This window comes from Balaenoptera acutorostrata, chromosome 8, assembly GCF_949987535.1.
Source record: "Balaenoptera acutorostrata chromosome 8, mBalAcu1.1, whole genome shotgun sequence".
NCBI classification, from domain to species: Eukaryota; Metazoa; Chordata; class Mammalia; order Artiodactyla; family Balaenopteridae; genus Balaenoptera; species Balaenoptera acutorostrata.
Genome location: NC_080071.1, coordinates 50,602,429 through 50,617,134, shown reverse-complemented (window position 1 = coordinate 50,617,134; position 14,706 = coordinate 50,602,429). Strand labels below are relative to the sequence as shown.

The 14,706-nt window shown below is 40.6% G+C and overlaps 1 protein-coding gene across 2 annotated transcripts in view; it reads left to right on the top strand.

The window, feature by feature from the left end:
• The first annotated feature begins 1,813 nt into the window (after positions 1 to 1,813).
• The window catches only part of STAT1 (signal transducer and activator of transcription 1), a 42,839-nt gene continuing 29,946 nt past the window's right edge, over positions 1,814 to 14,706 (top strand). The window contains exons 1-5 of one of the 2 annotated variants that reach the window (XM_007171456.2): positions 1,814 to 1,953; positions 2,277 to 2,429; positions 5,059 to 5,187; positions 5,960 to 6,104; positions 13,410 to 13,508. In XM_007171456.2, coding sequence (XP_007171518.1) covers positions 5,060 to 5,187; positions 5,960 to 6,104; positions 13,410 to 13,508 — 372 coding nt within the window. In that variant the 5' untranslated portion in view covers positions 1,814 to 1,953; positions 2,277 to 2,429; position 5,059. Of the gene's footprint in view, positions 2,062 to 2,276; positions 2,430 to 5,058; positions 5,188 to 5,959; positions 6,105 to 13,409; positions 13,509 to 14,706 lie in introns of both variants that reach the window. The other variant, XM_007171457.2, reaches the window with a different exon arrangement.

Genomic DNA, 14,706 nt, shown 5'->3' with positions numbered 1-14,706 from the left:
TATTATCTACCTTTCATAGAGCTTTTCTCAGACATTGTCTGGGCCCTTAGTACAGGGTGTTAGTAGAAGGGGAAGGACTTTTTTTGGTGTCCTGGCAGCTTTTTCACAGAAGGCTGCTACTTTGGTACCAAGGGTCATTGCTATCAGTACCGGCTTTGTGAGGGTGAATATGTGACAAGAGGAAGGAGCATATAGATGTGAGAAGGGAAAAAACTATAATAGATACACAGATAAGCATACCTCTGGGAAATTATTTAGAGCCTTTTCCTACCCAAAGTTGCGTTATTATTCTAGGCTTGATTCAAGTCCCACCTACTTAGAGGAACCAATTGATTTTCTGTGCACGCATTCCAAGAAGATCTAGTCTAGGCTGGCCTCAGAGATGCCTACCTGGGGAAGTGACATTTAAGCTTAGATTTTAGCTAAGACATAAAAGATGAGTTAGCCCGCAAAGAAGTTGGGGGAGGGGGACATTGGCTCAAGGGGCTTTCCAGATGGAGAACTACTGGTGAGAAGGCCCTGAGTTTGTGGAAAGAGCTTGTCTTATTTGAAGAACAAAAATGCTGAAGTAAGGAAAGAGTGGCACAAGATGGGGTTAAAGAAAGTGATGGGGAAACCAGGGCTTTATAGGTTACATTAAGAAATTTGGATTTCGTAAGAAAAGCCATCAGAGGATTTTCAGGTTGGCAAACACATGATATGCTTTGCAATTAAAAAACAAACCACTCAAGCTGCTGTAGGGAATATGGATTAACCAGGAGTTAAGAACTGAAGTGAGGCAGCCATTTGGGGAATCTACTGCGAGAATCCAAATGAGAGAAAAGGGGGGATGGTGTGGGAGATGGCAAGAAGCGATGAGACTTGAGAAATATTTAGGTGGAAGAATCAACAAGGCTTGAGGACTGGTGGGGGTGAGAAAGCAATGTCAAAGGTGGCTCCTAGTTTTCTGGCATGCGTCAGTTCTAGAAAAAGGGCAGGTTTCAGGAGAAAGATGATGAGTTGGTTCTGAACACAACTAGTTTTTAGAGCTTACCAGACATCCAAGTGGAGGGTCAAGTGTGGGCTGTACACGTGGGTGTGGAGCTCAGAGGAGACGTGTGGACAGGGTACCCGTGTAGAAGTTCTACATATCTAGAAGGACATTGAAGCTGTGGATGAGGTCATCACAGGACAGCCTGAGAACTGTGGGTAAAGTAGACCAAGATCCGGACCCTGACCACACTTTGAACGGTTTGGTGGCGGAGGAGGAGCAGAGGATGGAGAAAGGATAGCAGAGAGGTAGGAAGAAGCAAGCAAAGTGTGTCGGCATCATGGCCTAGGAAGAAGTGTTAAAGGGTGGAGGTGTCAGCTGCTTAGAAGGTTTCTGAGTGGTCAAGTAAGGTGAGGACAGAAAAGCGTCCCCTGGGTTTAGCAACATGGAGGTCAGCTGCTCAGCCGAGCGTCTAGAATGACAACGTCTCCACCTGTGTCCTCTGCCTCGAATTCTCAGGTTTGGGGCTGATATAAGGATCTCCAAGTTTGGGCCTCTGCAAACACATAACTTCCTTTTAGTTGTTCTCTAAAACATGTGTAAACATAACCCGCAACTTGCAACACAGAGCTGAGCTTCACCTCCTCCAGATGGGAGCCCCCCCGCGAATTCTAAGGAAAGACCCATCGGGTTGGCAGAGCAGTGGCCCCGGGGGGGAGGCGGCGCGCGCTCGGAACAGCCGCTTCCGATTGGCCGAGAGCGGCAGCAACCCGGTGATTGGCGGGAGCGGAAGGAGGCGGGGCGTCTGGCCGTACCTTTTCTCCCGGGTGGTACTTTCGCTTTGCTGCGGTTAGTTTGTGGAGAGAGGCAGTCGCGCCCGGGACGACGCCGGTCAGACCCCAGAAAGCAGAGGCGACCCGGCGCGCCCGGGAGAGGCAGCACGGCCGCGCCTTCGCCCACCTCTGCAGGATCCGGAGCGCAGAGTGAGTGGGCGTGAGGTTCCGGGTGCCGGGGTGGGACGTTCCTGGACCGCCGTGGTCCGGGCCCAGCGGCCGGATGCCCGGCGAGGGCGGGCTTCAAAGTGCTGACAGGTAAATCCGTTATCCGGGAAAGAACGCGTATCCCAGGTGTTGTTTTCGGTGATGGCACGGTTGCCCCAGCCAGTCGTGCTCTGGTAGTAGAAAATGTCTTGTGCAATAGAATCCTGCGCCCCTCCCCCGCCGAAAATACTGCATCTCCCCATTTACCCTCATTTTTCTCTCTTTTCCGCCGCTTCCATCAGAGTCATGTTTTCTTCTCTCCGCAGAAAGTTTTCATTTGCCGTGTGCCACCCCCAGAGAGCTAAGTTATACGCTCGCACCCTGTGCATGCAAACCCAGCAGTCTTGGCATCTGACGTGCTGTGTGTAGCTGCTGCTTGTGTTGAATCCCCAGCCCTTCGCTGGGGCACAAGGTGACAGGTTAGTAAAATGTTCACGAAACGAATGAATGAGTATGTGACTTTGGAACTTAATTATATGTCTGTATTTAACGATAAAAGAGCTTGATGTGCTCCTGGAATGTAAAAGTGATAATTAGTTCCTGCAGACCCCGAAATAATATAATTAGTCTTTAAAACAAATTCTGACTAGTACCAAAGAGTTTGGGGGAAGAAAAATAGGTGTGTGATTGTGCTTTAAATGTTGTTTGTATAAGTTGGATAGTTTGTTTTTATGGGACAGAAATAAGACTTGAGCCTCCAACACAATCCAGTTTGCAGTTTAATGCAGGACTCAAACTTGTTGGACCATAATATGGTTTGCCCTTTACTTTCTAATTCAATCTGAAATCTACTAGATTTCACTTCAACAGACTACTATTGAGTACATAATATGTGCAGGACACTATCCACAGTGCAGACGATGTTTAAAAAAAAGATAGTCCCAGCAACTCTGAAGCTTACATGCTGCAGGGGAGACATCATAGAGCTTTTTAAGGAAGACAGGGACTGATGCTCTAATAGAGATACAAAATGTAATGAGGCGCACGTTAATGAAAGCTTAATTATCTCTGGGTGAGTCTCAGACAGCTTATGGAGGAAGGGCTATTTGTACCTACCTTTGAATGCTGGTAGAATTTAGAGAGGCAGAATGTGGAAAAGCTGTTTTCAAGGGTGAGTGACAGCTGGAGCAGTGCAGAAAAAAAAAGTAGGTAATTTGGTGACTGGGTTGCTTTGTTAATGGATGAAAATAGGGTCAGAGTGGAAATCAGCCTGGTAATGGGCAAACTGTAGCAATTTTGAACTAGAGAATGATGTGGTCAAAACCCGTGTGCAGCAGAAGGCCAGATTGGGAAAGTGTTGGAGGCAAGGTGGTTGGAGGTCTTGGGACTGGAGAGGAAGAAGTCAGGTAACTGGGGGATGGTCTTGCCACTCCCTGTGCTGGTAACAAGTTTTGTGAGAAGAGGGAATGGATTCTGGATTTGTTAGCGTGAATTTATTGATCGCCTGCTTTGTGCCAGGTGCTGTATCTGTATTAGGTCATTCAGTCTTAAACAACCACCCTGTAGAGAGGGAAGTGAGTAACTTGAGGTCACTCACCTAAACAGAGGTGTTGCAGTCCCCGCTGGTTGACACTGGCCAGCATATTTGCTTTAGGCATATCCTTATTAGACACCTAGTAGGGGGGGAGAGCGCCAAAGATTTAGAGTCTTCCACTCAGGTAAAGTAAATTCGAAGTGAAAAATCAAATTGCTACAGCAAGTGTAGCAAAGGTGTGGACTTGGGTCCATTCGAACTGGTATTTGTGATGGTGACTAGCTTTGTAGCCTCACCACATCCTTACCTTCCTTTGGAAGGAGATTTGTGGAGTAGACATGACCTCATGCCTGCCCAGGTATGCTTGCCAACAAGCATGCATATGCTCTTCCACACCCTGCTTGAAAATCCAGACCTCTTCCTCAGGCCTGGTAGGACAAGATTCACTTATATCTACTCTGAGTGTTGTCAGCTGTGCACTGATGTAAATCCTAATTTACGCTATGGTGAAGAGAGGCTTTTCATTTTCCTAATGGATGTTCGGACTTAAATCAGGTGTTTTAATTTTTAATCTTCAGAACTGCTATGTAAAAGTTGACTTGCTGGTATCCAAAGAGATAGTATTATTTTATCCTTTCAGATTACATTTAACAATGTTGTTTCAGTCTTTAAAAATTATTACTTAGGTTTAAGAATTCTTGTGCAGACTTGTTGTTTGCAGTAGGCAAAGAGGAAAATATATCTCTTTTAAAAGATATATAACCTGGGAATTCCCTGGCGGTCCAGTAGTTAGGACTGTTCGATTCCGCTGCAGGGGTCACGGTTTTGATCCCAGGTTGGGGAACTAAGATCCTGCATGCCGTGCAGTGTGGCCAAAAAAAAAAAAAAGAAGATATATATATCAAAAAGAATTCATTTTAATCACTTGAATCATAAAATATAAAACACCAGTTTAAAATTCTTTGGGTTAAATTACAAATGTTCTATAATTTAGAAGAGCAATTTCAGGGAGAGTTCTTGCGATTTGTCCTAAAGCAAATCTAATTAGTGTTTTCCATTGATTTATTTGATAAAAGTGTAGATTCATTTTAAAGGCATATGAACACCTACTGTATGCCCAGCACTGTTCTGAAGATGCAGCAGTGAACAACCCCCCCACTCCCAAATCCTTCCCTTCATGCGGGGAAAATAGACACTAATCAAAATAAAAAAGAAAATATGTGGTAGGTCAGATGGTGGTAAGTGCGATGGAGAAGAATACATCAGGGAGGAGGGATAGTGTTTTCCAAGGTGAGAGGTGGTGTCAATTTAAATAAGGTGGCCAGAGGAGGCTTCCCTGAGATGCTGGCATTTGAGCAAAGACCTGAAGATGTGTTTTTTGGAGAAGAAAAAAACTTTGACCCAAAACTCAATTAAAAAACAGGCTTTGAAATATAGACACCATTTTAAAAGTATATTTCAAAGGCAAATTATGTTTTTAATTAAGCAAGATATTTAGAAGAAGCACAATGCTAGACAGGCTTTCTTTGGAGCTGTGGGCTTCCATTTGTGATCTGTATTCTGTTTCCCTATAGGATGTCCCAGTGGTATGAGCTTCAGCAGCTTGACTCCAAATTCCTGGAGCAGGTTCACCAGCTCTATGATGACAGTTTTCCCATGGAAATCAGACAGTATCTGGCACAGTGGCTAGAAAAGCAAGACTGGTAAGGAAAACTCACTTGACAGAAGAAGGAGTTTTTCTACACTTTTAAAATAACTTGTTGATTAAGTGGCTTGGAACTACATTGACTGGAAGATGAATCTCATCAGTAGCCATTGGGATTACCTGTTGCAGAAAAGAGTGTTGCCTTGAAAAATGGCATGTGTCTCTAGAAAGCTAAATGCATTAGTCATTAATTTTATGTATTTGTCGATTTAATTATACCTCCTCCTAAATGCTTTGCACAAGTTAAATAATGCTGACACCAGTTATTTCCAAGTTAGGATCCAGGTTATAGAAAGAAGTAAGTTAAAAGTAATAATTAAAAAAAAAAAAAAAGTAATAATTAAAGCCAAGTTTTGGTAGAACACTGATTAGAAGTATGAAGAAAGTAAAAAAAAAATTAAGGAAATATCTCTTAAAGCTGGTATATGTTCTATTTTACAATTTATTGTTTGCTCATTGCAAATACTTCAAATGTTCTGAAAGTATTTGACGTAGGAAGTGAAGGCCCCTGTTGATTTTTTGCCTCCAGAGATAATCGCCATTAACACTTTTGTGCACAGTCTTGGAGCGCTAGAATTTTTCATGCCAATTGTATATAATAGAAATATTGTACAAACTGCTGCTAATAGCAATGGCAGTTTCAAAAGAAGGAAATAAAACCCAAGAAAACACTTTAAATTATTTTTAGTCATTTCAACATGGAAAGCAGTGTTTATTTTGTCGTTTTAAAGTAGTATCTAAATGAAATGTGTAAATTTTGAATCTCCTAGGGAACATGCCGCCAATGATGTTTCATTTGCTACCATCCGTTTTCACGACCTCCTATCGCAGCTGGATGATCAATACAGTCGCTTTTCTTTGGAGAATAATTTTTTGTTGCAGCATAACATAAGGAAAAGCAAGCGTAATCTTCAGGTATGACCTGGTTTTTGCGTTTAAGTTGAAATGTTTCCATGTTTACATAATTTATTTCATTCAGCAAATACTATTGAGCACACACTCATTGGTATTTAGAAAAGTACAGACACTATAAATAAACTACCGTTATGTAGCTAATATTTTATAGCAGAAGTAAAATAAAATATCAGTTCATTTTGTAAACACATAAGGAGTATTCAGGCTGAAGGGTATCACTTAGACGTAAGTAATTCTGAGAGAAATTCGATGCTATGATCTTGTCTTATTAAAAGCCGTTGATATGTAAATTGAAGAAAAAGGGTTTTATTTTAAGAGCAGTGAGCTGTAGTAACATGTTAAAGCTCAAAGGAACTTTAGTGATGAGTCAAGTCTAAGTGCTTGGTGTACAGATGAAGAGTAAGTCCAGAAAGTGTTGAAAGTTTTGACGTCTCTAAGGCTCAGTAGTGAGGTGGTGAATTGGAGCTGACTCCACCTTGCCATGCTTCTGCTGAAGTTACCCCCCCTTGGAAGAAAAAGTCAAAGGGAGTTGCACGCAGGTGAGAGTATGCTGCAGAGTTTTGGGAGTTCTTCATCAGTACTCCCAGCATCCCTTAAGCCTGGCTACCATTTTTATTTCTGTATTAATGGAACTTTTCTGTTTTAATGGAGGTGAGTGCTGTCATTTTCTTGTTTTACTCCTCACAACCAAACTGTTCAGCTTAGGTAATTAGAAGCTTTTTTTCCCCCTCTGTGAATGTGTGTATGATTTTATAATACCAGTGAGTGGGAAAGCCAGATTAACTTTGCAGAAATTTGCTCTCCTACAGATTTTGCTTGATAATACCTGTTATAAAGAGGCACGATTGCTGGTATTTTGCAAACTAGCTTTGACAAGAAAACAAAAACTGAGAAGAATATCTTTGGTCTAATTCAAATCAGAGGCCAACAGATAAATTAATTGAGGAATATCATGGATAATTTTTGTATCATTTGCATTATCTCAGGATCCTAACAAGATAATTGGGCCCAAGAACAATAAAATTAAAGTAAAAGTATTATAGGAACTACATATGAAAATACTTGGTTTTTTAATCAAGAAATAATTTAGGTACCTGCGCTTAATTGGACAGTTAAAGCAGCTTTTGTCATAGTTCGTAAAAAGAATATTTTGATTTTATCAAAAATGGCTTATGTAGAATTTAATAAGTGCAGGATGAGCTTTCTTTTTTTTTTTTTTTTCTTTAAAGCTGGTATTTATTTTATTGAACTCAGTAAGTACATAAAATTGAAAGGCTCCACATTGTCATATATGCAGCTACTTCCTTTCACTACTAAAGATAATTAAAGTGTAGCCACTGCCTTTGGAAATGTACCAACTCACTGCAGAGCATAAAAGTATATAATAAACTAGTACATGTTGGTTAAATGGGAGATAGCATTCTTTTTTTTTTTGAAGTTTTGAATTTCATTTTATTCATTTTTTTATACAGCAGGTTCTTATTATTCATCAGTTTTATACACATCAGTGTATACATGTCAATCCCAATCGCCCAATTCATCACACCACCATCCCCACCCCCCCCGCCGCGGCTTTCCCCCTTGGTGTCCATACATTTGTTCTCTACATCTGTGTCTCAACTTCTGCCCTGAAAACCAGTTCATCTGTACCATTTTTCTAGGTTCCCCATACATGCGTCAATATACGATATTTGTTTTTCTCTTTCTGACTTACTTCACTCTGTATGACAGTCTCTAGATTCATCCACGTCTCTACAGATGACCCAGTTTCGTTCCTTTTTATGGCTGAGTAATATTCCATTGTATATAGGTACCACATCTTCTTTATCCATTCGTCTGTCGATGTTGCTTCCATGACCTGGCTATTGTAAATAGTGCTGCAATGAACATTGGGGTGCATGAAATATGGTTTTCTCTGGGTATATGCCCAGTGGTGGGATTGCTGGATCATATGGCAATTCTATTTTTAGTTTTTTAAGGAACCTCCATACTGTTCTCCATAGTGGCTGTATCAATTTACATTCCCACCAACAGTGCAAGAGGGTTCCCTTTTCTCCACACTCTCTCCAGCATCTGTTGTTTGTAGAATTTCTGTTGATGCCCATTCTAACTGGTGTGAGGTAATACCTCATTGTAGTTTTGGTTTGCATTTCTCTAATAATTAGTGATGTTGAGCATCTTTTCATGTGCTTCTTGGCCATCTGTATGTCTTCTTTGGAGAAATGTCTATTTAGGTCTCCTGCACGTTTTTGGATTGGGTTCTTTATTTCTTTAATATTGAGCTGTGTGAGCTCTTTATATATTTTGGAGATTAATCCTTTGTCCGTTGATTTGTTTGCAAATATTTTCTCCCATTCTGAGAGTTGTCTTTTCATCTTGTTTATGGTTTCCTTTGCTGTGCAATAGCTTTTAAGTTTCATTAGGTCCCATTTGTTTTTTGTTTTTTGTTTTTTTAATTTTTTATTTATTTATGGCTGTGCTGGGTCCTCGTTTCTGTGCGAGGGCTTTCTCTAGTTGCGGCAAGTGGGGGCCACTCTTCATCGCGGTGTGCGGGCCTCTCACTATCGCGGCCTCTCTTGTTGCGGAGCACAGGCTCCAGATGCGCAGGCTCAGTAGTTGTGGCTCACGGGCCTAGTTGCTCCACGGCACGTGGGATCTTCCCAGACCAGGGCTCGAACCCGTGTCCCCTGCATTGGCAGGCAGATTCTCAACCACTGCGCCACCAGGGAGGCCCCTATTTTTGTTTTTATTTCCATTACTCTAGGAGGTGGATCAAAAAAGATCTTGCTGTGATTTATGTCAAAGAGTGTTCTTCCTATGTTTTCCTCTAAGAGTTTTATAGTGTACAGTCTTACATTTAGGTCTCTAATCCATTTTGAGTTTATTTTTGTGTATGGTGTTAGGGAGTGTTCTAATTTCATTCTTTTACATGTAGCTGTCCAGTTTTCCCAGCACCACTTATTAAAGAGACTGTCTTTTCTCCATTGTATATCTTTGCCTCCTTTGTCATAGATTAGTTGATCATAGGTGCATGGGTTTATCTCTGGGCTTTCTGTCTTGTTCCATTGATCTATGTTTCTGTTTTTGTGCCAGTACCGTATTGTCTTTATGACTGTAACTTTGTAGTATAGTCTGAAGTCAGGGAGTCTGATACCTCCAGCTCCATTTTTTTCCCTCAAGACTGCTTTGGCTATTTGGGGTCTTTTGTGTCTCCATACAAATTTTAAGATGATTTGTTCTAGTTCCATAAAAAATGCCATTGGTAATTTGATAGGGATTGCATTGAATCTGTAGATTGCTTTGGGTTGTATAGTCATTTTCACAATATTAATTCTTCCAATCCAAGAACATGGTATATCTCTCCATCTGTTGGTATCATCTTTAATTTCTTTCATCAGTGTCTTATACTTTTCTGCATACAGGTCTTTTGTGTCCCTAGGTAGGTTTATTCCTAGATATTTTATTCTTTTTGTTGCAGTGGTAAATGGGAGTGTTTCCTTAATTTCTCCTTCAGATTTTTCATCATTAGTGTGTAGGAATGCAAGAGATTTCTGTGCATTAATTTTGTATCCTGAAACTTTACCAAATTCATTGATTAGCTCCAGTAGTTTTCTGGTGGCATTTTTAGGATTCTCTATTTGTAGTATCATGTCATCTGCAAACAGTGACAGTTTTACTTCTTCTTTTCCAATTTGTATTCCTTTTATTTCTTTTTCTTCTCTGATTGCCATGGCTAGGACTTCCAAAACTATGTTGAATAATAGTAGTGAGAGTGGACCTCCTTGTCTCATTCCTGATCTTAGAGGAAATGCTTTCAGTTTTTCACCATTGAGAATGATGTTTGCTGTGGGTTTGTCATATATGGCCTTTATTATGTTGAGGTAGGTTCCCTCTATGCCCACCTTCTGGAGAGCTTTTATCGTAAATGGGTGTTGAATTTTGTCAAAAGCTTTTTCTGCATCTATTGAGATGATCATATGGTTTTTATTCTTCAGTTTGTTAATATGGTTTATCACGTTGATTGATTTGCGTATATTGAAGAATCCTTGCATCCCTGGGATAAACCCCACTTGATCATGGTGTATGATCCTTTTAATGTGCTGTTGGATTCTGTTTGCTAGTATTTTGTTGAGGATTTTTGCATCTATCTTCATGAGTGATATTGGTCTGTAATTTTCTTTTTTTGTAGTATCTTTGTCTGGTTTTGGTATCAGGGTGATGGTGGCCTCATCGAATGAGTTTGGGAGTGTTCCTTCCTCTGAAATTTTTTGGAAGAGTTTGAGAAAGATGGTTGTTAGCTCTTCTCTAAATGTTTGACAGAATTCACCTGTGAAGCCATCTGGTCCTGGACTTTTGTTTATTGGAAGATTTTTAATCACAGTTTCAATTTCATTACTTGTGATTGGTCTGTTCATATTTTCTATTTCTTCCTGGTTCAGTCTTGGAAGGTTATACCTTTCTAAGAATTTGTCCATTTCTTCCAGGTTGTCCATTTTATTGGCGTAGAGTTGCTTGTAGTAGTCTCTTAGGATGCTTTGTATTTCTGTGGTGTCTGTTGTAACTTCTCCTTTTTTGTTTCTAATTTTATTGATTTGAGTCCTCTCCCTCTTTTTCCTTTTTTTTTATTTTTTAAAAATAAATATATTTATTTATTTATTTATTTTTAGCTGTGTTGGGTCTTCGTTTCTGTGCGAGGACTTTCTGTAGTTGTGGCGAGCGGGGCCCACTCTTCATTGCAGTGTGCAGGCCTCTCATTGTCGTGGCCTCTTTTGTTGCGGAGCACAGGCTCCAGACGCACAGACTCAGTAGCTGTGGCTCACGGGCCCAGTTGCTCCGCAGCATGTGGGATCTTCCCAGACCAGGGCTCAAACCCGTGTCCCCTGCATTGGCAGGCAGATTCTCAACCACTGCGCCACCAGGGAAGCCCTCCCTCTTTTTCTTGATGAGTCTCGCTAATGGTTTATCAGTTTTGTTTATCTTCTCAAAGAACCAGCTTTTAGTTTTATTAATCTTTGCTGTCGTTTTCTTTGTTTCTATTTCATTTATTTCTGCTCTGGTCTTTATGATTTCTTTCCTTCTGCTAACTTTGGGTTTTGTTTATTCTTCTTTCTCTAGTTCCTTTAGGTGTAAGGTTAGATTGTTTATCTGAGATTTTTCTTGTTTCTTGAGGTAGGCTTGTATAGCTATAAACTTCCCTCTTTGAACTGCTTTTGCCACATCCCATAGGTTTTGGATCATTGTGTTTTCATTGTCATTTGTCTCTAGGTATTTTTTTATTTCCTCTTTGATTTCTTCAGTGATCTCTTGGTTGTTTAGTAACGTATTGTTTAGCCTCCATGTGTTTGTGTTTTTAACGTTTTTTCCCCTGTAATTCATTACTAATCTCATAGCATTGTGGTCAGAAAAGATGCTTGATATGATTTCAATTTTCTTAAATTCACTGAGGCTTGATTTGTGACCCAAGATGTGATCTATCCTGGAGAATGTTCCGTGCGCACTTGAGAAGAAAGTGTAATCTGCTGTTTTTGGATGGAATGTCCTATAAATATCAATTAAATCTATCTGGTCTATTGTGTCATTTAAAGCTTCTGTTTCCTTATTTATTTTCATTTTGGATGATCTGTCCATTGGTGTAAGTGAGGTGTTAAAGTTCCCCACTATTATTGTGTTACTGTCGATTTCCTCTTTTATAGCTGTCAGCAGTTGCCTTCTGTATTGCGGTGCTCCTATGTTGGATGCATATATATTTATAATTGTTATATCTTCTTCTTGGATTGATCCCTTGATCATTATGTAGTGTCCTTCCTTGTCTCTTGTAACATTCTTTATTTTAAAGTCTATTTTATCTGATATGAGTATAGCTACTCCAGCTTTGTTTTGATTTCCATTTGCATGCAATATCTTTTTCCATCCCCTCACGTTCAGTCTGAATGTGTCCCTAGGTCTGAAGTGGGTCTCTTGTAGACAGCATATATATGGGTCTTGTTTTTATATCCATTCAGCAAGCCTGTGTCTTTTGGTTGGGGCATTTAATCCATTCACGTTTAAGGTAATTATCGATATGTATGTTCCTATGACCATTTTCTTAATTGTTTTGGGTTTGTTTTTGTAGGTCCTTTTCTTCTCTTGTGTTTCCCACTTAGAGAAGCTCCTTTAGCATTTATTGTAGAGCTGGTTTGGTGGTGTGAATTCTCTTAGCTTTTGTTTGTCTGTAAAGCTTTTGATTTCTCCATCGAATCTGAATGAGGTCCTTGCTAGGTAGAGTAATCTTGGGTGTAGGATCTTCCCTTTCATCACTTTAAGTATATCATGCCACTCCCTTCTGGCTTGTAGAGTTTCTGTTGAGAAATCAGCTGTTAACCTTATGTGAGTTCCCTTGTATGTTATTTGTCATTTTTCCCTTGCTGCTTTCAATAATTTTTCTTTGTCTTTAATTTTTGCCAATTTGATTACTGTGTGTCTCGGTGTGTTTCTCCTTGGGTTTATCCTGTATGGGAGTCTCTGCACTTCCTGGACTTGGGTGGCTATTTCCTTTCCCATGTTAGGGAAGTTTTCGACTATAATCTCTTCAAATGTTTTCTCTGGTCCTTTCTCTCTCTCTTGTCTCCTTCTGGGACCCCTATAATGCGAATGTTGTTGCGTATAACGTTGTCCCTTAGGCTGTCTTCATTTCTTTTTTCTTTATTCTGTTCCGCAGCAGTGAGTTCCACCATTCTGTCCTCCAGGTCACTTATCTGTTCTTCTGCCTCAGTTATTCTGCTATTGATTCCTTCTAGTGTAGTTTTCATTTCAGTTATTGTATTGTTCTTCTCTGTTTGTTTGTTCTTTAATTCTTCCAGGTCTTTGTTAAACATTTCTTGCATCTTCTCGATCTTTGGCTCCATTCTTTTTCCAAGGTCCTGGATCATCTTCACTATCATTATTCTGAATTCTTTTTCTGGAAGGTTGCTTATCTCCACTTCATTTAGTTGTTTTTCTGGGGTTTTGTCTTGTTCCTTCATCTGGTACATAGCCCTCTGCCTTTTCATCTTATCTATCTTTCTGTGAATGTGGTTTTTGTTCCACAGGCTGCAGGATTGTCGTTCTTCTTGCTTCTGCTCTCTGCCCTTTGGTGGATGAGGCAATCTCAGAGGCTTGTGTAAGTTTCCTGATGGGAGGGACTGGTGGTGGGTAGAGCTGACTAGGATGAGGTTTCTTAATGGATATGAACGAACTCATTTCAATGTATAATACACAGTGTATAATACACAATGGTTTAAACATTCTGAAATTTAATTTATTTTTATTCTAACAACCCATGTCTAGGATAATTTTCAGGAAGACCCAATACAGATGTCTATGATCATCTGTAACTGTCTGAAGGAGGAAAGAAAGATCCTGGAAAATGCCCAGAGATTCAATCAGGTACTTTTTTCCTAATTGAACACCAAAGATAATAAAGAAATAAAAACTCATTCATTCACCCAGCAAGTATTACTGAGGCCCTGTTTCAAGGCAGTGGTGACTAGCCCTCTGATTTTATAGCCCCAAGAAGTGGGGAAAAACTGATATAGAGATTTTGAAAGGACCCCAATCTAATGGAAGTCATCCTAGTGAGGGAGGAGACAACACAAAAACAAAATCTTTTCAGATAGTGATAGTTGCTATGAAGATAGTAAAGCAGGATGCTGTGTGGACAGTAGTGGAGTGTCAGGTTGTTTCTTTAGGTCATGGTCAGGGACACTTCTGGGGTGCTGGGGCAGGAAAGGAAGCAGAAGACAGTGGGCTCTTGCAGCAGACTGAGGGAGCGGAGGGGAAGTGCATGAGGTAGAGGTGCAGTCAGTGGAGATGGGAAGAAGTGGACAGATTCCATTATGTTCTGGATGTGGTACCAATAGGGCTTATACTGAAGGATCAGATGTGAGAGTGAGAAGGAGCCAAGAGTAGAGGGTGAGTCTGATTTGTGACTTGCGTTTCTTAGAGATAACTGTTTACTGAGCTGGGGAAGACAGGGAAGGGACAGGAGTAGGGCTTTTGCAGGGCACAATAGGTTTTGGAGAAGAATGGATTGATGGGAAAATCAGCAGCTTTGTTTTCAATAGGACCAAGATACCTGTTAGATATCTAAGACAGCCAAACAGTGAATGAGTCAGAGTTATGCTAGTACCAAGACTTTTTTATCATGATTTTACTAATCCTAATGCAAACCGTCGTGGTGATTAGGGTTCAGCAGTTTTTTGAAGTTGCCATGGCATTGATTCATGACTTTCATTGATGGGGTGGTGGGAACAACCCAGCAGGCAGACAGTTGTGAAACCACTACAGTATGAGTTAACTCTGGCTGAGACCATTCCAGTATGACAGGGAGAAGGCCAGAGTACGCAGTGGAATGCGTCCTATGTGCATTTCTCTAACGAATAACTAACAAAGTGTGCTGTGAGATTGGGAGGTGGGGGGTGGAGAGAGAGAACTTAAATAGTGGCATTGAATGCCATTTTCCGTGCACTTTCTGAGCATTTGCCCCAGTCCTTGTGAATCTGCTGCTTCCCCGGGCATTTAGTTCCTGTCTCCCTGTCACGCTGAAAGCACCTTGCTGCACTGAGCATTTAAATATACATGTTAT